General features: G+C 43.5%; 1 protein-coding gene across 3 annotated transcripts in view; it reads left to right on the forward strand.

Moving 5' to 3' along the window:
- LOC147030660 (semaphorin-4D-like) overlaps positions 1-24542 on the forward strand; it is a 185151-nt gene that overhangs the window by 80472 nt on the left and 80137 nt on the right. Inside the window, exon 1 of one of the 3 annotated variants that reach the window (XM_085874888.1) lies at positions 14420-14515. The exons of 1 other annotated variant lie outside the window; for it this stretch is intronic. Coding sequence is in view for 1 of the 2 variants with exons in the window: in XM_085874887.1 (XP_085731013.1) it covers positions 15236-15251 (16 nt within the window). In the remaining variant the exon portion in view is untranslated. Of the gene's footprint in view, positions 1-14419; positions 14516-15227; positions 15252-24542 lie in introns of those variants that run through there. One more of the 3 variants, XM_085874887.1, reaches the window with a different exon arrangement.

Consider the following 24542-nt stretch of genomic DNA (forward strand, 5'->3'; position numbering starts at 1 on the left):
TATATCGGGCGTATAAAAAATAGTGTGGTAGATAAAAACATTAGAAAGGAAAAAATAACTTGCACCAAAAACTTTAACATTTTCATGCTCACGCTGATGCTGACGCCGGGGGTATCGCTCAAGCTCTCTGTTCTTCGAACAGGCGAGCGAAAAATAATAATAATAATAATAATAATAATAATAATAATTAAAATAAATAATTAATTAATTAATTAATTGTTTTTTTTTTTGCATTTTCTTCCTTGGATCTCGTGTCGATAAATTAGTATGGTATTTGTGCAGACATGATGGGCTGAATGGCCTCCACCTGTGTTAGATTTCCTTGAATCACATTCCATGGATGTCACCTGCAACATTGGGATAGGTGTTTGGAACTGTTCGGGTGTCAGGTTTTCAGTTATGCAGTGGTACTGTTGGTACTGTAGTCGACATTACTAAAAGTATTGTTAGATTAAGGAAATATGTATTGTTGTTAACTTAACATTTATTACCCTTGCCGAATTATGGGGGGGGGGGGGGATTGCATTTGGGTCCATTTGTTTTTCCAAACAGAACGTTCGTGTTTTTCTCCACAACCGCTTTTCGGATTGAGACGAAATTTTCACTGTCCGTGCGACTACTCATGTAGAATCTTATATTAATAACTATGACGTCATAGGTCACGTGGTGTGCAGCCATATTGGAAAAACAGAAAAACTTTGGACCTCTATCTCTGAAACCGCATCAAGGAAAACATTGAACCTTGGCACAGAGAAAGTACTCCTCGTGGGGAATGAGTGATTTTTTTACGATGTCGCAGGTTCCTTCGTTATGATGTCATAATTGCATGTGTAGAACGCCACATCCGAGCAGTATGAAAAATTTTGAGGGTCATGTAGGGATAAAATGGTCCACAAAAATTGTTGATGATGTCATCAGTCACGTGATTCGGCAGCCATATTCCTTTTTTGAAATTAAAAAAAACCTTCAAAAATCTCTGAAATGACTGAACAGATCGAGGCAAAACTTTATGCATATGATCGTCCATCCATGAGGAACAAATGGGTCACACATATGATGTCATAGGTCACATGGTTTGGCAGCCAAATTTAATTTAAGAAAATATTAAATAATGTTTTCTCTGAAATATTATTTAATGGATCCCCATTAAATAATCCAGATGAATAATCCAGATCCATCCCCTAGATGGATCCCCATCTGCTGATATTTGTTGTTGGATGTTCAAGATCCAATGGTGTCCTCCAAAGAATCCACATCCAGCAGAAATCACTGTATTGCACCATCATCCCATTAACCATATAAGCACTCAAATCTGAATCTGAGGATTGGCATTGGTTGCTGTAAGATCTCATTAATGTGTCAATTTTCCCTCAGCTTGCCAAGAACAAGGATCAAGTTGGTGCATATAATAAGGTTTCAGCACTACCACCCCACATCTTCACATTTCGATGTCCAAAGACTTGCAGATTCTTGGATACAGACAGGGGCATCTCACTCATTGCATTTTCTGTAGAGCTGTGCATGACCATCATACCTTTATCGGAGAAATCTCAATTTGTCACTGAATATTTAACCATTGCCAATTGCTTCCATATCCATTGGATGTGCTGATTGGACAACTGCAAGCATGCTTGGATGTGTCACAATGCAAGTCTTGGATGCTGAACAGGGTGACAAGCACAGATCCCTGCATCATATAGACCCTTGAAGATGATGTTAAACCTTATCCTGTGAGGTTCAAGGAGTGTTGGCATTGCACTGGGCAGTTTGAAACTGATTACATAGAACATCCTATGCTGGAACATCTGCTTTGTGGCATCTCTCTTGTTGATCCAGTGGCTTGATAGCATCTTCTGAGGTCAAAAACAGTACCTCTCTTCATGGTAAGAAGTCTTGCAACATGATCAATTGATGTACATTTGCATGAGGAGGAGGTGAAAACTTGCAATCAACTGTTCTACACGTCCTTCGTGCCAAAAAGGCACTTGGAATGAATGCTGAAACGGTCCTTCAGAAACTACATTATCTATTGTTCATGTTCGTTTTTTATTTTTATGGTGGTGAGTAGGAGAGAGTATGTTTAAATGTGTTCAGTAAAGAACTTTCAGGTGTGTTCCATTATTCTCTCCCCTAAATAATCATCGTCTTTGCCAATCTAAAAAAACGTTTTGTTACCTGTTATATTTTTGAAAAATGCATAATATCATATATGTATATAAATGCAAGCACATGCAGGCTTATGCCTGGTGTTGGCTTAATGGTTAGGGTGGTGGGCTTGGGATCATAGGATCCCAAGTTCAAATCCACCTTGGCTGTTGAATTAATACCAGGTGGGGTTGACTCTGCCTGTCATCCTTCTGAGGTCGGCAAAATGAGTGCCAGCTTGCTGGTATCCTGTGTCGGAGTGGCGACCCGTCCAGGATTGTGCCCAATAGTCAAGGAGACTGCTTCGGCAGCACCAATGCTCTGTACACAGTTTGGTCCCCATGGATGGATGTATGGATTCAGTCAATTCTGTCCAACATATAATTAACTTTCCATCGATTAACTTTACCGATAAACCTCAGCAGTCTAACAGTTAGTGACTGTTCTGCTGTCAAAGGACATTCCCAGCAAACTCCGTAAATATTACACACTCTGATGGGAACAAATTCCCTTACAAATGGAACCTGAGACTCCTTACTCACGCTTCCACTTTCTTTTCATACACGTGAATGAGGCGTACAAAAGAATCCGCTCACATGTTGGCAATGCCTTCTGTGAACGGAAGCATGAAATTTTTATTGATGTTTATATTGATTTTTTTTAAAAATAGTGTTGATTCCTTTGCTTGGGGACTATTGCCTGGAGGATGGGTGTATGAGACCTTAGGATTATGGAGTGGAAGTTGTGAGACCTTGAAAGTGCAGAGGCATGTTGGGATCGTGCACACGTTGTCGTACATTAGGTCGATCAACTCATGATTTGTCACTCCATCCAATGGTCTCTTTTTATTGCTTTACAGGTAAATATTCTCTAAGCATAACAGCCCAGCAGAACTGGGTTATCTGCTAGTATTTGATATTTTAATGAAGTATCACTGAGTGGGCTGACGGTCATCTCTTGAGGTTGTAGTTCAGACCAAGATTCGAACCCATGCCGATTTGATCTCCTGGTGCCGAAAGTTACAGGGTAAGATTTGGGGGAACCCCCCTGGGAGTACCCCTGGTGCAAAATCGGAAAATCTTAAGACCGTGTGATCCTCAGAGTAATCCGTTGGTAAATAAGGGGAGAGTAGGGATAGGGATCTGAAGTTTCAGGGGGTAACCCCCCTTCCAACCCTCTTCCGTAGGAGCCACCATGATCCATGGAAAAATCTTAGACCGTGTGATCTTGCAGACCATCGAATAGAAGGAATGTATCAAGCCTCAAAATAATTGGTTGGTAAATAATGGACAAGTACAGATCCGAAGTTTCCAGGGGGTAACCCCCCCCCCGGGAGCCCCCTGATCCAAAATCGAAGCCTAAGAGATTGTGGAGGTCACTTTCTTGTATTCATTTGTCAAGTTTCAGAACAATCAGCCGAGTGATAAGGGAGGAGTAGCAAAAATACCAAAAAGTTAATGGACGACCAGTCGGGCTGACATCAGGATCCATTTTATAAGTTCATCTCATCGAGAATCGAGATGAGATTACCTAAAAATCAATATCATGAAATGTGAATAAGATCAAATAGCTCGCTATCCTTGTGTTTTGCAGTCAAGGCAATGCATCAATGTGCGTGCCATCCAATGTTGCCACTCCAAAAAAAAGTCCAAGATGAGCGCCTGAAATTTTCCAAGATGATCCAACCTTATGTCGGTCATTACAAGTCGTTTCTTTACTCAATACTCTGCACCAAATTATCAGGAAATCTAGTTGTCTTGGTAAATTTCCCAAGCAGTGGTAACACTGGCACCATCCATTAGAAGGACACGAAGCCAGAGAACTCATCCGTGATCATGTTAAATATCCCACAGTGTATTTCCAGAAGAGAAGGCAAATTATCGCCGGCACCCTGAACAAATTCGAATTATCACCTTCAATTGAGGGTAGCAAATCGGTTGGTCTGAAACATGCAAGTTTCGTTTGGTCGCATATCCCGTGACACTCGGTTACACTGCTTGCTCTACTCGAGTGTGCCTGTCAGAGCAGGAGCTCCAACACAATAAACCAATTCACATTTGTTTTTTGTTTGTTTGTTTGTTTTTGTATACACTGCCAAGGCTCGTATCACAACTAAAAGGGACGATTAGGGATAGGAGTCCTTGGCTGTTTCATGTGAACAGCTGTCCTTGGCTATGAAGGGCAGCCACGATCATCATGATGAAGACTGAAACCTCAAGACAATTAATTTGCAAGTTAAGAAATGAAATTTGTATTGAAGCAGGCTGAGAAACATACAATAAGATTAAAAAAAAAAATGAAAATTGTCGAGGCTCGTGGAAGAGCTGGTACGAGTACACTGAATGGATCACAACAAAATAAACAGTTGAGAGAAGGTGGAGGGGGGGACACCAATGGCAGAGCCGAAGGCCAAAACAGAGGGAGGCGGACAAACAATGGGGGCAGGAGAGGATGTTTGGGGTGGCCAAGGATGACACAAAGGATTGGGAACGATCTGAGATCGTGGTGAACAGCTGTCTTTAAAACCTGGAGGGAAGAATGAGATTGAAGAGGAATGGAAGTTGGTTCCACAGGTGGGAAAAAGAGGGAAAATCATGAGTGGAGATGAGCAATGATCCTTGATTTAGGTAGTTTTCACCAGAAGGGGGTTGATGGTGTACCGTGTGTTCCCAGCAGAAACCTGGGGTGGGGGGTAAGCATCAAAAAAGCAGAGGGTGCAAGACCAGAAAGGAGGCAGTATTGATGACAGAGACCAGTGACCCGCCTGCGATGGTGGAATGATAGGCCCAGCGTCATCGGGAGAGATTCCAATAATTCGTCATGGGTCGTTCCAAGATAAATTGGCCTCTGCCCAGTTCACATGTTCGCTTTCCGGAGCATTCAGGCCGAAGGAAGGAGCTACAGATGGCTGGGGTGGAGGGGCTGTATACATTAATGATAAGCTGTTGAGTGATTCACCACAAACCAGGAGGTTTTTTTCTTTATGCTCAAAGGAATTGTCCCTTTAAAATGCAGACATCTGGACTCTTGTCTCTGGGAAGAACATTCCATTTTCATCGGATGAACACAATGCAGAATATACTATACTGCTCAGTTCCCATTGCTTTTGAATTCTTCTTTCATGAGCTTTTGAATTGTGAGTGAAATTCTAAAAGTCAAACAAATTTATTGAAATTATTTGATGGAGTAAAAAAAAAAAAACAACCAAACAAACAAAAACCTTATAACATTATTTACTTATGCGATTTCATGTTTACTTTGTCTTGGACCAAAAAAAAAACCAATCAAAAACAAAAAAACATGATTTATTGATGCGATTTCATGTTTACTTTGTCTTGGACCAAAAAAAAACCAATCAAAAACAAAAAAAACATGATTTATTGATGCGATTTCATGTTTACTTTGTCTTGGACCAAAAAAAAAACAATCAAAAACAAAAAAAACATGATTTATTGATGCGATTTCATGTTTACTTTGTCTTGGACCAAAAAAAAAACCAATCAAAAACAAAAAAAACATGATTTATTGATGCGATTTCATGTTTACTTTGTCTTGGACCAAAAAAAAACCAATCAAAAACAAAAAAAAACATGATTTATTGATGCGATTTCATGTTTACTTTGTCTTGGACCAAAAAAAAACCAATCAAAAACAAAAAAAAACATGATTTATTGATGCGATTTCATGTTTACTTTGTCTTGGACCAAAAAAAAAAACCAATCAAAAACAAAAAAAACATGATTTATTGATGCGATTTCATGTTTACTTTGTCTTGGACCAAAAAAAAACCAATCAAAAACAAAAAAAAAACATGATTTATTGATGCGATTTCATGTTTACTTTGTCTTGGACCAAAAAAAAACCAATCAAAAACAAAAAAAAACATGATTTATTGATGCGATTTCATGTTTACTTTGTCTTGGACCAAAAAAAACCAATCAAAAACAAAAAAAAACATGATTTATTGATGCGATTTCATGTTTACTTTGTCTTGGACCAAAAAAAAACCAATCAAAAACAAAAAAAACATGATTTATTGATGCGATTTCATGTTTACTTTGTCTTGGACCAAAAAAAAAACCAATCAAAAACAAAAAAAACATGATTTATTGATGCGATTTCATGTTTACTTTGTCTTGGACCAAAAAAAACCAATCAAAAACAAAAAAAAACATGATTTATTGATGCGATTTCATGTTTACTTTGTCTTGGACTGGAAATGATGCAATGGAAAACCCCACTGTGGAGTCGGGATCCATTCACAGCTCGGTATGCATGTCATGTAGGTGCGGTCGGGGATGATACAGTGTGCGTGCGTGCGTGTGCGTACATACATATATATTCATGCAGGGTGTCTATAAAACTATGTTGTCGTTCTGCCCTACCTTACGGGTAACAGCTGACTGATGTGGCCGAAGCGCAAAAGGCCGAAGCAGAAGGGATAATTTAATTAGATTAGTTGGCTAGCTCCTAATTTTGTGTTGATTAGCTATCTGTTCAATCAGCATCACCAACATCGAGTGATTCGGTAGCACGTTGTCTTTCCCTTAATCCTCTTGTGTTGTCTTGCTATTCAATGTGTTATCTTTTCTCTAATTACCACCCTTTCACTTGTTCACTCAGTTGTGGAACTGAAAGTTTGTCCAATTTCCACATGACACTGTGTGCTTTATTTCACATGGCCAATCACACATGCGTTGGCTCGTTCTTCCACATTTTGGCCAATGGGATTTGAATCCACATGAGGAGGTGTGTGTGTGTGTGACATCATGTGGTCATCTACACGTGCATTTGATCATTCCTGTACATTTTGCCAAATGGGATTTGAACTCCGAGCTTTGGCTGGAAAATAATTGCCAATGGCTGATATGGCCATTGGCACAATGTCGCAAGCATAACACCAGGCGAGTGCACCGTCCATCCTTTAGTTTTCACTTCACCGAGTCGGCGGGCCATTTCTGTCGAGAGACACCCATGTAACTTCCCCGCCACCCTGATTCCTGACCTTCTTATCCTGATTTTCCCATTCTTACGCATTCTTTTTGAAACGTGTACTTCGTAGAATTATTGTGTGGTGACTTTTAGTTTCTGAGTCGATTTACCTGCTCATATTTGAATTGAAAAAGCTTGAGATTTCAACGAGTGCGACCCGGCCTAAATATGCTTTAAACTGGAACCATCACTCAAATGCTGTGTTATCATGGTTTTTGTTTCAGTTCCCTTTGATTCAATCCCCTAACGATCTTCCTTGCTGCTCAGCTGGCCTGTAATCCCAATCTCAATCACTAATCCCGTTTGTGTTACAATAATTGTGTGTGTGTGTGTGTGTGTGTGTTGTTCCGGGCTGGGGATCAGGTGAAAAAACCAACCACATGGGGGTGGGTTGGGGGAAGCTATCTCGGGTTCCCACCAGACTCCCCGGAATTGCAGGTCGTCGCACATGGATAATTCCGTGACACAGCGGGTCGCTAACCGACCGTGAACGCCAATAACTCAACCACGTGACTTCGGCTCCTCCGTCTAATTAATCTGGTTACCTAAAAATAGCCATGTGATCTAATTACCGGGGGAAACAAGGGGAAACACCTTGTCCGAATCGGATCAATTCACCGGATCAGATGCAGCCAAGCAACACTGCCAAGTGCCAAGGATGAACTGGTTAAAGGAACGGATCGTTGGCAATATAGTCCCAGCTAAGTTAGGATACAGACCATGCTGGATCATTGAAAGAACAGACAAAAACGAGCTGGGAACATTTCTACAAAGATTTATTACAGGCAGGCGAGGAAAGGTATGTGGCACAGTTAATGTTGTTGTTGTCTGGAGCAGGAATAGCAAGAAACGTGAAAGGTGCGGTAATATACAAGCAACTTACAAAAGCAGACACAAAGCAGAGTTATACCTCTCCTTGATAGCTGGCGCGTTGTCACTTGCTTCATGGCACTTTGTGCAGCTCGCGTCGGTCCAGAGCATGAGACGCGACCATCGGGCATGCGGGGGGGGGGGGACTTGGGTGGATTCAAAAGCCAATGGGTGGAGAGAGAGGCGGAGTCCGAAGCAAGTGGGTGGAGAAGGGAAAATAAGTGGTGAAGAAGGCAGAGTCAGCAATGAGTTGTTCAACAATGTGGAGCCAGCAAGCAAATGGTTGAAGATGAATTTCAGGTCAGGACGAGCAAGAGGAATCAACAGGACTGAGCGACGACGACTCTCCAAGGACTACTACTACTGAATGACGACGACTACTCGTCTGAAACGACGACGACTACTCTTCTGGAACAGTGATGACTACTCTCTGGAACGGCGATGACTACTCTTCTGGAACGGCGACGATGACTCTTCTGAAACAGCGACGACTACTCTTCTGGAACAGCGACGACTACTCTTCTGGAACGGCGGCGACTACTCTTCTGGAACGGCGATGACTACTCTTCTGGAATGGCGATGACTACTCTTCTGGAACGGTGGCGACTACTCTTCTGGAACGGCGGCGACTACTCTTCTGGAATGGCGACAACTACTCTTCTGGAACGGCGATGACTACTCTTCTGGAACGGCGATGAAAACTCTTCTGGAACGGCGATGACTACTCTTCTGGAACGGCGACGACTACTCTTCTGGGACGGCGACGACTACTCTTCTGGAACGGCGACGACTATTCTTCTGGAACGGCGACGACTACTCTTCTGGAATGGCGATGACTACTCTTACCACCACCCCGCGACCCGTCCTTTTATAGATCTGGTGGTGCGGGGCGGGTGCGACGACCCAAAACGATGTGTCGTCACCCAAATCGGGCACTCTGGTTGGGCCCCGGCCAGCACACGGGCCGGCCGCCATGACGGGAAGTGGCTCCACTTCACTTCCGGCCAGATGGTTCCAAGCTGCGGAATCGTCTCTCTCCGAGCACCGTGACATGCATCGCCTTGCACCAAACCCCGTGATATGAATCGCTTTGCACCGAACCCGGTACCGTGTCCTGGCGACCCACGGCCGGCGCTGGTCAATGTGTCGGCTCCATGGTGTGCCACACGGCCCGAGCAATCCAGTTGCACAGCATGCCTCTGCCTGGTAGCAGCTGCATCGAGGCGGAGGTGCGGGAGGATGTCTGCCGTCCACGGGAGACTTTGTTGCCATTGTGGTGAGATTAGACCGATGTTAAGATGTTATTGTAACCCCATGTGCAGACCCGACCAAAGATGTGCGTTTCTCGTGCCCTGTTCAGTAGGATGTTAAAGTATCATGGGAAGCGCATAAGTCCGCCATTGTACACATGGTCAGCACGCGGATCCGCCTGCCTTCGAGCATACCCCATACAGTGTGCGCCGGTCTGCCATTAAGCACGTGGCCAGCGCGCGAGTCCGCCTGCCATTGAGCATGGTGTTCGCGTTTATCAGAGGCGATGGGATGCACGGTGCCAGCCCTGATCTGTGTCAGGGAAATGAGGGAAAGGATTGGATATAATTATTGTATGTATGGTTGAGTTTAAGAAGAAGATTGATATAATTATAAAAGCGATTTAGGAAATGAGTTGGAAAGGGCGTGTGCGCTTTGCAAGTTGTCAGCATTTAAGGTGCCGTTTCTTCCATCTCCTCGGTGCATGTTTCGTGCAGCATGGGCGTCGTGTTGGGTGCGCCTTCTGTCCAGTGGGTGGAAATTACCACTGCAGATGCGTTTAGCATGCTGTGATTTCTGCAGAGGGGTGTCCGGTGTAATGCCAGTTTGGCCTTTGCTGAGGACCCATCTCACAGCGAAGGGCGCACATGGCTGGGATTTACCTCAGGAATAGGAGTAGAAAAAATGAATAGGAATGAGTGCAGAGGTTTCATCAGACCTCGCCATGAAGTTTACACAGCGCATTGTCCTGTTGACCCGTGAGACAAAAAGGAAGGGACTATCTGAACGTATATTAATGGAATAACTGTATCGACTGCTGTTTGATGGTTGCTATTGCTTTGGAGGGATGTAGTTCGCAGAACCGCAACAATATATAATATATATATATATATATATATATATATATATATATAAATATATATATATATATGTATATATATATATATTTATATATATGCAGTTGCGGGTCGGGTGAGAGGGCCACTGGGGGGGGGAGGGGGGGAAGCTATCTCGAGCTCCCAGTAGACTCCCCGGAATTGTAGGCCGCCACACACGGATATTCCATGACGCAGTGGGTCACTAACCAACCCTGAACGCCAATAACTCAACCACGTGATCTAGGGTCCTCTCGTCCATGGGTTAACCACGCTACCTAATTAACCATGTGATTTAATTACAAGGGAACACGCCCTCAGTACGCCTTGTCCAAACTGGATCACTTTACCGGACGGATGCAGCCGAGCGATACTGCCAAGGACGTACCGGCTAAAAGGAACATACCATTGGGAATAAAGCCCCGGCTCAGCTCGGATTTGGACCATGCCGGATGAATGAAAGAAAACACGAAAACGAGATGGGAACATTTCTAATAATAATAATTTATTTACAAGCAGGCGAGGAAAGTTATGTGGTACAGTGAATAATTTTATTGGTGTGTGTGTAATGTAGGGATAGAAAGAAGCATGAGGTATGACAATAAACAAGAAACTTACAAAAGCAGACACAGAGCAGACTTAACCCAAAATAATAATACTCTTCTACAATCTTAACTTACAAGGACAGGCGCCAGGACAAAAACACACACACACACACACACACACACACACACCGATGAAGAGGAGTTAATGAAGAGAGAAAAGGAGGGGAGGAGATGAGGCTAACGGTCTCTGAATACCTTGCACGATTGCCTGATCGCGCCACCAATATGTTTTGGGGGATGCTCCTCTGGGCGATACCTCCCTAAAAGCTGGCATGCCATTTCTTGCTTCGTGTCACTTTGTGCAGCTAGCATCGGTCCAGAGAATGAAACATGACTGTCGGGCCTGAAGGGAGGAACTTGGGTGGAGAAGGCAGAGTCGAGAGCGAGTGGGGGGGGGGGGGAGTGGTAGACGGGACCAGGTGGGTGGGTGGAATCAACGACGTGGAGGCAGAGTTGCTGGCGATGACAACAGAAGGGCGGGTGAAGAAGGCGGAGTTATCAATCACAAACTGGGCAGAACAAGCCGACAGGAATGAAGAAAGAACGACGGGCAGGAACGACACTTGAACGACCCAGGAACGGCGACGACTCTTCAACGACACACCAGGAACGATGAGCAGAAACGACGTCGACTCTTGTTCCACCGCCCTGAGACCCGTCCTTTTATTGATCCAGTGGTTCAGGGCGGGGGCGATGACCCAAAGCGATGTTGTCACCCAAATCGGGCGCTCTGGTTGGGCCCCGGCCAGCACACGGGCCGGCCGCCATGACGGGAAGCAGCTCCACTTCACTTCCGGCCAGATGGTTCCAAGCTACGGAATTGTCTTGCTCCGATCCCCATGATATGAATCGCCTCGCACCGAACTCTGTGACATGAATTGCCTTGCACTGATCTCCCAGGCTGTGCCCCGCCGACCGACCGAGGGTGGCGTCGGTCCCGCATGCCCGCCCGTGCACCCCGGATTAGCGCTGATCAATGCCTGCTCCATGATGTGCCACGTGGCCCGAGCAATCCAGCCGCACAGCACGCCTCTGCCTGATCACGGCTTCATCGGCCGGAGATGCGACAATACGTCCCCATCCTCAAGAAACACCCGCGGCCGCAAGGGGGGATCGAAGGTAAGATGTTATGGCAAACCCATGCACAGACGGTAAGATGTGTGCCATTCGTGCCCTGCTCTGTACGATAATAAAGTGTTGTGAGCGGCGCACGGGTCTGCCTTCAAGCACATTCCGTACAGTGTGCGCGGATCCGCCATTCAGCACATGGCCGGCACGCAGGTCCGCCTGATTCTGCTATCATGTGCGTGGGGCCAACTCCAATCTGTGTCAGGAATTCAGAGGAACGATCGGATATAATAATTAGATGGAGGTATGGTGAGAATAATGGATGCCGATATAATTAAATCCTGAAATGGGTTGGAAAGAACGAGCCGCTAGTGTTTTGCACACTTGTGTTCCGTACAACGTGGCATAGTTGTTGTTTTCTATTAATTATCAGCCTCTGACGATGTAGCTATTGGCACCAAGCTGCCAGCCACGCTCTCGCCGATATTGAGTCATTTACTTAACTGTGTTGTGAAAACAACATCCGTACAGCCTCTTTGACTTGCACAAATTATTCCGAGGGTATCGCTGTATCCTCGTAGCTGCGCTGTTTTTGTATTTTCCCATCCTCCAGCCACGCACGTGCTGCACGTGTTGGCCTCCGCGAGGACCCATTGCTAACAGTAAAGGGGCGGCTGCGGTTTCCACAGGTGGGTATCCGAGAGCAGTGCCTGCTGGCCTATGCGAGGACCCAAATTTGGATTTACCTCAGGAATAAGCAGAAAAGAAGAGTAGAAATGAAGTTCATGGTGTAAGCAAACCTAGCTATGAGATCCCCACAACGCACGTCCCGTTATCCCGCAAGACAAAAGGGAAGGGACTATCTAAATGTATATTAATGGTATAACTGTCTCGGGACCACCATATGTTGGATGCCATTGCCTTAGAGGCATGCAGTTCCTTGAACCGCAACAATATATATATATATATATATATATATATATATATGTATATGTATATATATATATATATATATATGTATGTATATATGTATGTATATATATATATATATATGTATATATATATATATACATATATATATATATATATACATACATATATACATACATATATATATATATATATATATATATATATATATATATATATATATATATATATATATATATATGTATATATATATATATATATATATATATATATATATATATATATATATATATATATATATATATATATATATATATATATGTATATATATGTATATATATGTATATGTATATATATATATATATATATATATATATATATATATATATATATGTATATGTCATATCAGATAATATTCACATCATTGAGGCAAAATTTCAATCCGAAAGTCCCAGTCAGCTCCAAGATACAGCTCGGAAATTGGGAGTGCAGGAAGAAAATAAATAAATAACAAGTCTGAAGACGACGATGGTTCACGAGCGGTATTTGACGATGTAGATTGTTTCGGAAGTCAAGGATGAGACAATGTGATAATTTTTGACCAAGTTATAAAAATGATCAACATGATGTGGTACGGGTGACAGGTTATTAGCTGCAAAATGTCGGAAACCCGGTTTCGTTCAACAACTTTCAAAATTTGACCTTTGCATAACCTTTAAAGGTCACAAAACAATGTTGTGGACATTAAAATAAGGAAACAGGATACGTGCTATAGCTTATTGGAGCTAGTTCGTCGAAGAAGGTCGAAAACCCGGTTCGATTCCCACAACTTTGAAAATTTGACCATTGTGAACTTTAAAGGTCAAAGGTCAAGGATTATGACCTTTGGTGCAAAACTTCCTCTGGAACATTCCAGGAACAATATAACGTCATATAGGCCATATGGCATTTCGCACTCATCGGATTATCCATACTTTGATGAAATCAGCGTAAAAACAAACTTGAAGGGGGCGCCACGGGCAAGGTGTTCGAGATAGAGCAAAATGGTTTCAAGACTTTAGGTGGGGAATGACCTCAAGATTATGCATAAAAAATATTGTCATCCTAGCTAGCAAAGTTTGGGCGGTCGTATGATTTTTATGTCAAAATTCGCAATTTTTTAAGTTCGTGACCTTGTGACCTTGACCTTAGGACGAAAATGAAAAATCGAGCTCCTTGGGGCTATGCAGGTGCCATTGGGCTAACCAAATACCAAAACCACTGCCAGATTCGACAACCCCCCCCCCCCGGGAGAAAAACACAACGAGATCATGATATAAACCTCCCACCAAAATTTTATCAGGATCGGATCAAACCCACAGAGCTATGCTCGGTACAGACAGACAGACAGACACACACACCAATAGCGAATATAGTGGTCACTTATTATTTCGTGAAAAAAAAATTTTCGTGAAATTTTTTTTCGTGAACCAAAAATTTCAATGGTGGTTTTGTACTCCTGGGAGTCCACTAATCTGTGTGGTACCATAAAAAATTTGGGGCACTAATTTGTAGCATTTGTCACACCAAACCCTACAACATCTATATTAGCCTTCCACGATCATATTGAATCTATATGATCATATAGAATCTACATTATAGATTATTATAGGGGAGACTTGTAACCCATGCCCATGCGCTTCTTCCGAGTCCCGCCTCCGATCGCATGGGAGGGGGACGATATTCCCGAGGTCCTCCAGTATTACTAACGTGCCGTTGAGAGCACTGTCGACTGAAACGGTAAGAGTACGATCGCGACTGCGATTGGTGGCTTATCAGTGTGGACAGACTGTCATTGTGTGTGTGTGTGTGTGTGTGTGTGTGTGTGTGTGTGTGTGTGTGTGTGTGTGTGTGTGTGTGTGTGTGTGTGTGTGTGTGTGTGTGTGTGTGTGTGTGTGTGCACGCAGTTGTCCGGTGAGATGTCTTGACTTGATTCAGTGATAGGATGCGTTTCGGTGTGAACATTGTAATTATAATATACACATACAGTAGGCTAGCTTCCCTTTTTTTTATTGCCGTGATTTGTCTTGCGTTTTCACGTAATTATAAGGATGATGTCGAGCTTACAATATTGATAATAATCCGACACTTGATCGAGATGAGGACTGAAATGGAAATTGAAGAATAAATATCGTCCTTCATCGTCCAAAGAATATTTATAAACGGCATATTTGATTGAGCAGTAATAGCGTGAGACGATGCATATAGCTGGATTTTTATAAAATGACGTCATTCCCATGATCCATGATCCTGTGTTGTTATTGTCATATGATTTTCATTTTAGTGGAGGAGTAGCGCCGTTACCTTTTGAGCTATCTAGTCTGGCTCCTATTGCAGACCCGACTATAAACTGGTTAGATTGCTGCTTCGCAGGCGGAGCGCCATTCCTCGGAAGAATGTTGAGCAAGAGGACCCACAGCTGCCAGCACTGCTCCGTTGATAGACGTTGAAGATCCCACTATGTCTTTTGCAAAGAGTCAGTGATTTATCCTCATTGTCACCCTGAACAAATTACAAATTCCCTCCCCAATCACTTTTGTCGAACGTTGCGCCTAGCCAGCCAGTTCGTGAAAGACTTAGGCCGAAAGCTTTCCCTACTTGACCTGAAAAAAAGACCGAAGAATGCATGGAAGTGTAGTCGTTGTCATAGTCTTTATCACTGTCAACCTTGTCTGACACATCTTATTGATTATATTGCATTGGCAAACCACCCAGTATCACTCTTGCTTTCAGAAACTACTTTGGCAGCATCAACGTTCTGCAAAGAATTTGGTTCATCAAGAACCAAATACATGAACCAAATACATATGTCGACTTGGATATCTTTCATGAGAAATTTGGTGCACCCTTCAACCTGCACGGGTCAGTGGTGCGAAGTATTATGTGCCCATGACCTGACCGTGGGTACTTTTGGGCACGTATACAAATTTTAATGGAGATTGGCCAAGCCATTTTCAATTCAATAAGATACATACATACATACATACATACATACATACGTGCACTGAAACACCCGAAAAAGGATCTTTTGTAACATGTAATTGTGGTTGTTGTGGCTGTGGTTGGTGTTTGTGTGCTCCTCAGTCCTTCCACAAGTACTTTCATGTATTTTTTCTATTGCTTCGAGATGTGTTACGATGTATGATTTTGTGAGTTTCATCAATATCATTCAAAACGGTTCCTGGTGTCATGGAAGTGGAAAACGGTGTCAATACCTGCTCCCTCCGGAATACCTGCTCCCTCCGGAAGGAGTCAGTGGTTAAAGCACTTGCACTACTCCCCATTCTCTGTTTTCGATTGTATAATGATCAGACGTACAGCGAATTGCCTCATTCTATATATTCAGTAGGATTACTCTTAGTTAGAGGTCTAGTTCGAGAGTCGAACAAACTTTTTTTATTATGAAAAATTCTTGATGCGTTCTTCAGAAGTACACAACCTTTTCTGTAAGGACAGTGAAACATCTGTTTATCTGAGCAAGTTTTGCACATTGAGGCCTCGACACATGATGTTGTTTGAGAATGTACTCTCTCCGGTTGTTCAATGATTCTGGGAAAGTTGGAGAAGAGACTGAATTCAGATGTCCCTATATAAATAAAAATTGAAAGCTGTGTGGTCCAGTGACCTCATGGTGCCTGCCTTTTGTCACAATCTCCATCGTGCCAGACTCTTACCACACCCTGTACATTATATAGCGTGTGTGTGCGCGTTGTATCTCTCTGATTCATTACAGGATGCATCATGATGTTGCTCTAATTCATCAAAGTCATGCAATATACCCGGGGTAAATGGACTCTTAATTGGCAATAATGCTTTGCTGTATAGCCATGGAGTAACAATGGATGAGTTTGTTCTCAATTTCCTGTAACTCCACCAATAATTCCGTAATTGTGCGATGGCCTTGTCATCGCTATTTTTGTTGTTCTTTGAAATATTCCCACCATCCCCAGTTCTGTGTCTTTCAGACTAACTAGCTCAGTGTGCCGAGAGTAAAATGACCTCATGACGAAGATTATTCGCAATCGTAAGTCGTCATCCGAACCTCGTCCTTCCTCCTAAAGTTGACTCCCATTTCCTATTTTGAAGTGGGAATTGGGAGTTAACTACAACACCAAAGTCACACTTTAAAAACAAATTCTGGAGGAAAAAGTGAGTGAATGAATGAGTTTTTTTTTAAACAGGCGGCCAAATCCCTGCGTCGTAACAGTGGTGTCGGTTGTGAGAATGGAATTCAGGAGAGAATTCAATTGGAGAGATACGGTCATTCTTTCAACAGATGTGCATATCTATCTATATATATATATATATATATATATATATATATATATATATATATATATATATATATATATATATATATATATATATATATATATATATATATATATATATAGCAAGTGGTCATGTAATTGAACCTTTATGGCACCAATGCGATTAGCTGAAAGCCAGAGCTTTTGCTAAGCCAGAAAGGATTATCAGAGCAGGTGGTTTCTGTACATGCCAATGAAGATCTTTATTTAACTGATGCACTCTGATTAGACAGGTTGTCGGTGGTTGATTATTATTAGATCTTGCTTTTTGTTTCTCTGTGCACTCGACCGTTGGGTTGTTTTGGTGTCGCTGCCTTAGCAACTAGCTCCTGATGCTGGGATTCCAGGTTTAAACCCTATAGTGTATTCTGAATTAATTTGTCGATTCTCTCGTGACGTCCTTTTGATTGATGAATGTAAAAGTTCATTGTTGTCCCCAAAATGGTCTTGTCCTGCATGGGATGATGAATACGAGCTCTTCCCTGGTAGTTGAGCGAGTTTATTGCATCCAACCTGAACTTGTGCCCCGGATGAACGAGCATCACCTTCAACAAACAGATTTCAAAGATTCAATGAATTGCGCAATCTTTAAAGGATTTAACCTTCGTTCTTCATGAGCAGTCTGGATGATGACTATTCCATGGTATTGCATGACGTTTGAGGAAGGGTTTGTGAATGTACGTCATTCGTTAGTCATTCGTAACATCATAGACCACTTCAAAAAAGTGCCGGGGTGAACACACACAATTTAGATTGTTTAAAGCTCTGCCAAACAAGGAAGATTCAAATGGTATGGATCTCAGATTCGTTTGTTCGTGAGTGCATGTTGAACTGGGATTAAATTATTGATTTGGCCTGCTGGTTGTATCAATACTTAGGTGTGGCTGTGCCAAAAAGTGATCAGTTCCTGCACCTCCACGACGTTTCTCCTCTTCAAAAGATTATATTTGATACATGAGTGCACACACACTCTCTCTCTCTCTCTACGGGAGAGGCAGGAAGGGTCATGTTATTCTCCTCTCTGGGGTACTTAGATTACAGTACATCTAGGCTCGGGTCTGTTAGTCTGTGGGGGATTTGAAAAGCATATAATGCCTCAAGAACATCGAGTTTCCTCACTTTCAGTTTGGTGTTAAACAGCAGTAGCGACGGTTTAAAAATGTAATCATACATTTTTGTGATTTTATATTATTTACTTCTGGTAGGGATGCCCCACGTAATGTCACATGCATGTTAACACGGCGTTTGTCCAAGGAGGAAAAAACCCTTTGAGGAGGAGGTGTCAGGTCAGGTTCGATCTGTGACCTGCTCGAGGTACCATGTAAACCTGTACTAACCTGTTCCATGGTCGGGTTGTCGGCGACTAAACCGTCTCCCCCACCAGGTTTTCTGGTGAGGGGGGTGTTTGGATATGGACACCCAGCAGGATTAAAAACAAAACCTGTCAAAGGGCGGAGGAGCTCCTTGTGAGCCAACGGCCATCCATATCTAGTGCCCAACTGTGTCTGCGGACGTCCTCCTGCAGTTGGGTTACTTCTTATTAGGAGGTTGGTGGCAGGATTTGCACTTCGGCCACCGTAAAACCCTTCATTCCACAAAACGCAAAAAAATCTGAAAACCCACTCCGTGGGAGCTTCCCTTCGTGCACTCACTTCCCTGCACTCCTGTGCAGCTTCCCTTCCCAGGGCAGCTCACCAGATGACGGGATTGGGGCAAAGCCTTCGGGACCCCCAATCTTTGATGATAGGAGGGAAACCACGGGGTAACATCCCTGGGTCAGATTGCGGGAGAGTGTATCGGAGTGGTGCTGAGGTGTCGTCCACCAGACGGCGGTCTCCTTGGGTTAACCTGAGGCGGACCCTTCGGGTGGGTGCCTGGAATGTCCTATCCCTAAGAGAGGATGATCACCTGTCTCTGTTATCATCTGAGCTCAAGCGTTTGGACATCGGGATTGCAGCACTCTCTGAGGTTCGGAGACCGGATTGCGGCGAGATAATGGTGGGTGGTTACACCTACTATTGGTCTGGTCGCCCTGATGGTTACCATACCCAAGGAGTTGCTGTAGCTGTGTCCAATAAGCTGACCCCAATGATAATTGAGGTAACACCGGTCAACGAGCGTATTATGAGATTAAGGATTCGCCACTCCTTAGGTGTCATTTCCCTGGTCTCTGTTTATGCTCCGACTGAGGCGAGTGATCTCACTGTCAAGGATGCATTCTACGCCACACTCGAGTCTGTGGTTGATCAGTGCCCCAGACGAGATACACTTATAGTCTTGGGGGATTTCAATGCATCGACTGGAATGGATAGGGATGGTTATGAGGTGTGTGTTGGTCCCCATAGGTCAGGAACTATGAACCAGAATAGTACTAAGTTCCTTGACTTTGCAAGAAGTCATGGACTTCGGGTGGCTGGTTCATGGTTTCAGCGCCCACAAGCTCATCGCTGGACTTGGTATTCCAATGCTGGCGGTGTGGCAACGGAGATTGACCATGTCCTCATTGATGGTCGTTGGAGGATGATCCAGAACTGCAGGGTCTACCGGAGTGATCAGTTCCTCAATACTGACCACAGTAGCAACTCTAAAGCTGCACCTTAAATCCTGGAGAATGGTACCATCCCAGCCTAGGCTGGATGTTGCCAAGCTCAGGGATGAGAGAGTAGCTGAGGAGTTTGCGAACAGGCTGAGTGGACACTTGGGGGGTCTGGGTGCTTTGGGGGGTCCTGAAGAGTTGTGGAGCACCTTCAAGACCACCATCCTTGATGTTGCCGGTGGATGCCTTGGAGTTCACCGCAGGGCAAAGAAGAATTTTGTCTCTCAAGGGACACTGGATACCATTGACCAGAGTCGCAGGGCCAGGCTGAATGGCAGAGCTGAGCTGTTCAGGGAGCTGAGGCGTAAAACTGTACGTGCACGAAGGGTGGACAAGGAGGCCTATGTGCGAGGAATCTGTGAGGGGGTAGAGCATCACCTGTGGACAGGTGATTCTCGTCCCGCTTACAGGGGAATTCGCGCATTACGTTCATCCAAGCCCATCCCTCGGAGCACTGCAGTTCGAGCAGAGAGTGGTAGGCTCTTGACAGAGGAGTCTGAAGTGAAGGCCCGCTGGGCCGGTTATTTTGAGCCGTTGTACCAGGCTGATCCCCCAGCTGTCGAGTTGGACGTCAAGGGTGTTACAATCCCTGTTGCTGACCCTCGAATCAACTGTGGTCCATCATCGCTTGTGGAAACACGGGCTGCGGTGAACCAGTTGAAACGGGGCAAAGCTCCAGGGATCTGTGGCATCCATGCTGAACTTCTCAAGGCTGGTGGAAATGCTGCACTCGTGTCGTTGCATGCAGTTTTGTGCTCTGCCTGGAACACAGGCACCATCCCAACTGACTGGAAGAGGGGCCTTGTTGTCCCTCTCTGGAAAGGGAAGGGTGATCGCCAAGACTGCAACAACTACCGAGGGGTGATGCTGCTCTCAGTGCCGGGCAAGGTCTTTGCTCGGATAATTCTTGATAGGGTTCGCCACCATCTGCTTGAGCACCAGCGTCCAGAGCAGTCAGGCTTTACACCAAAGAGGTCAACGATTGACCGTATCCTTGCACTTCGTGTCCTCACCGAACGCAGACGAGAGTTTCGGCAGGGGCTGCTTGCAGCCTATGTTGATCTCTGTAAAGCATTCGATTCAGTGAATCGGGATGTCCTCTGGAGGATTCTTGGTCTTCGTGGGGTGCCACCGAAACTGATCGATCTGATGTCTGAACTCTACTCTGGTACTGAGAGTGCTGTGAAGTGTGGTGGTACCATCTCTGACTTATTTCCAGTTGTTACTGGAGTTCGTCAGGGATGTGAACTGGCCCCCACACTTTTCAGCACTTGTAGGGACTGGATTTTTGGGAGAATGTCGGAGAGATCAAGTTGCGGTGCATCGTTTGGCAATGTCAAGATCTCGGACCTTGATTTTGCAGATGATGCAGTCATCTTTGCGGAGACTTTAGACATCCTCTTGGGGGCCCTGGAGGTGCTGAATGAGGAGTCGGAGCCGTTGGGATTACGGATTTCTTGGGTCAAAACTAAGATCCAGGCTTTCGGTGACATCTTGGATGCTGCTCCCCTGTCTGTGTCTGTTTGTGGTGAGGATGTTGAGGTCGTGGATAGATTCACTTACCTTGGCAGTGATATTCATGTCTCCGCAGGTTGTGAGCCGGAGGTCAATAGACGTCTGGGTCGGGCCTGGGGAGTCATGGATTCACTGGATCATGGGGTGTGGCGCTGCCGGTACCTGTGCGGGAGGACGAAAGTCCGAGTCTTCAGGTCCTTGGTACTTCCAGTGTTGCTCTATGGGTGCGAGACTTGGACTTTGACCAAGGATCTGAGACGGAGACTTAATTCCTTTGGTACCAGGTCTCTTCGGAGAATCCTTGGCTATCGCTGGTCGGATTTTGTGTCCAACGAGCGGTTGCTGAGAGAGACTCGGATGAGATTTGTTACCTGCATAGTCCGTGAGCGTCAGCTGCGGCTGTATGGACATGTGGCTCATTTTCCTGACGCTGATCCTGCTCACCAGATTCTCTCAGCGAGGGAGTCTCATGAGTGGAGGAGGCCAGTGGGCCGACCACGTGCCTCATGGTTGCAGCAGGTTGACCATCATCTCAAGGAGATGGGGATGGGCCTGGCATCTGCCTGGGGGATGGCCAGACGGAGGCCCCTGGAGTACCGGCGGAAAGTGGACGCAGGGACGCGCTGTTCTGGCACATGCTCCCATACCTGACCTGACCTGGAAGCTCGGTGGCTGTGCCAAGTCCCGTATTGTGTCAGATATGTATCTGCATGGATGTGCACGATTTGAGTTGCAGTTCCTCCACAACTCTTAGACAATCTAAAAAACCAAAAATTTCCTTCAAAACCCCCCACTAAGCCTTAAACTCTGATACAAAAATGTACAGCAAAAGCTGTTGCTTGTGATTTGAAGAACAGGGAATTTTATTGTTCCTTTTAATTTATACTTTCTTTTCTTATTGAATCACTGTCATAAACTTTGTTTCCACTTCTTTTCTCGTATGATTGATATTTTTGCTGTTGCTCTCTGTTTGCTCAAAACTTTTCTCCTTTTTCTCGTACTTGGTTCGTTTTTTGGGGGTTTTTTTTCCTTTTTTTGTTGAACCGAAAACTTCGAAACGCATCACATGACAGCTATACGAGGAAGTTTTTCTTTCCATATTACTTCTTTTATTTTATTTTTTTCATCTGGAGGTCTTTTTGGTGTCCTCCTTCCAAGTGCAATGATCATGGAGTACTGCACGTAGTTCAGTTTGATTGAATGCTAGCACTACCAGTAATTGGCAATTTCTTAAATATTTTAATATTTACTGGTTGAAAATAACTGATCGTTGTCATCATCGCCACATTTTACAAACCATAGCCAATGAAGGTTTTGTTGTATCCACAAGTTGTAAGCATTGTAATTCGGCCGACATATTTATTTGGTCACCAGTCAATTATGGAAAGAATTGTCCATAGATCCAATTAATTATAGAGGGAAGACCACTGACGGATTGAGCTGTTACGAGGGTGGTGCCTTTAATTTTACCTGATTTTTGTTTCTACTTGTAACAGTCGATATGTCCAGTTTATTATATAAATGATGTCTACAGTATTTGTCAAGGTATTCTTGTAGTACCTCTGAATAGCCTTGGACATGTCCGTCTCATCCAAATCGTTTTCATATACTGTGGTGTATGTACATTTAAGAGGTATGCGGAGCGATTGCAGGACATCATTCACAATAGCCTTGTTTGTCACGTGCTTGTAGCCATGGTACTTTTTAGATCCTCGTGAAGGATCTCTAAGTCTTACTCACGTTGTTGTTCTTAATCTTCTTCTTGTGGACTTTTTGTTTCACAGCCTTGTTTCAAAGTTTTCACAAACTTTTTGTTTCACAACTTGGCATATATATGTAAAAATACCCTGCGCAGACAGTAACCATCTCCGATTTTGAAAATTCCTCCTAGAAAAAAAGTTATGACGTCAAAATATCTCCGCTAATGGAAATCGCCTGAAACAATATATCCGAAACTAGGCAAGCTTTTTGAATTCTGTTTGTGGGAATCGAACAGGGCATTAGCAGAGATGAATTACCGCACATACGATACATCACTATGACGTCATATCAATTTTCACGACGTCATTCCTATTTTTTGACAATTTTTGTTTCACAACTCAAGAGTTTTCATTGGATCTTCGTGAAACTTGCCATGCATATGCAGAAAGCCCACGCGCAGACAGTAACCATCTCTGATTTTGGAAATTCTTCCGAGAAAAAAAGTTGATGTCATAATATCGCCACTCATGGAAATCGCCTATACCATTATCTCCGAAACTAGGCAAGCTGTTTGAATTTTGTTTGCGGGAATCAAACCGGGCATTAGCACAGATAATTTATTGCAAACCTGATACATCACAATGACGTCGTATTCGTTTTTATGACGTCATCATTAAGAGGACGAGGATCTTAGCTCATTTGAGCTTGTTAATACAGATGTGCCTGACAGGCAATCAAAGCATATTTTGCAGCTCATCCATGTATAAAAGGAACTGAGTTTTTCTGTCCGTAACATTTGATTTTAAGCAGTTTCTGCTGCCATACAACATGTGAGCAGTTATGTGATTGCAAAAGAAGAAGCGGGACCTTGAGCTTTAATGTAGTGTTCCAACAGCAAGATTTATTATTTTACCATTCTAGAAGCCCTTTGCAAGGACGCGGCAGGATCACACAAAATAATATATAGCAATACCTCTCAAAAAAAATTGAAAAATATATAAAAGTATAAGGAAGGAGCACACAAACAACAACAATAATTACATGTTATAAAAGATCCTTTTTCACATGCTTTCTTCATTTTACATCCTCATTGACAGACAGATAAACGTGCAACATCTTTGTCAAGTCCAACGTGCTGTCCTTTTGATTTCAACAGGCCTGATATTTTCATGGAGCAGAAATTTCACATTTATTTGCCTTCCTTCCTCTTTGTTATCTCAATTGCCACCATCTTGGTTTTCATCCATTAAAGCAAGAAAATTGTAATAATAGGTATTGGTTATCAACACTACGAAGACAAATGTCCTCAAAAATATTTCATCGACATTACTCTGCCTTTTGTAAACAAAGGTCCAAGTGAAGTACAAACTCTCCTCATAATCTATATACAGTACTATATAAAACACAGTGTGTATCTGTGTATTTGTGTGTCTGTGTATTTGTCTGTCCCCCTTCATAAGAACGATTGAAGTAGGGTTTTAAAGGCCAATCTTTTAACACGAGTGTGTGTTCACTACGGTCAATTTTTAAGGATTAAAAAAAAAACCTCGAATATTTTCCATAAAAGAGTAATTACATCTCTTCTATTGGAATTGTAGACAGTGACTTGCAAACTGAGCCTCAATGGTGGTGCACAGAAACGTTT

Source organism: Eptatretus burgeri, chromosome 3 (assembly GCF_056783735.1).
Source record: "Eptatretus burgeri isolate ZD-2024b chromosome 3, Ebu_testis_v1, whole genome shotgun sequence".
Taxonomy (NCBI): Eukaryota; Metazoa; Chordata; class Myxini; order Myxiniformes; family Myxinidae; genus Eptatretus; species Eptatretus burgeri.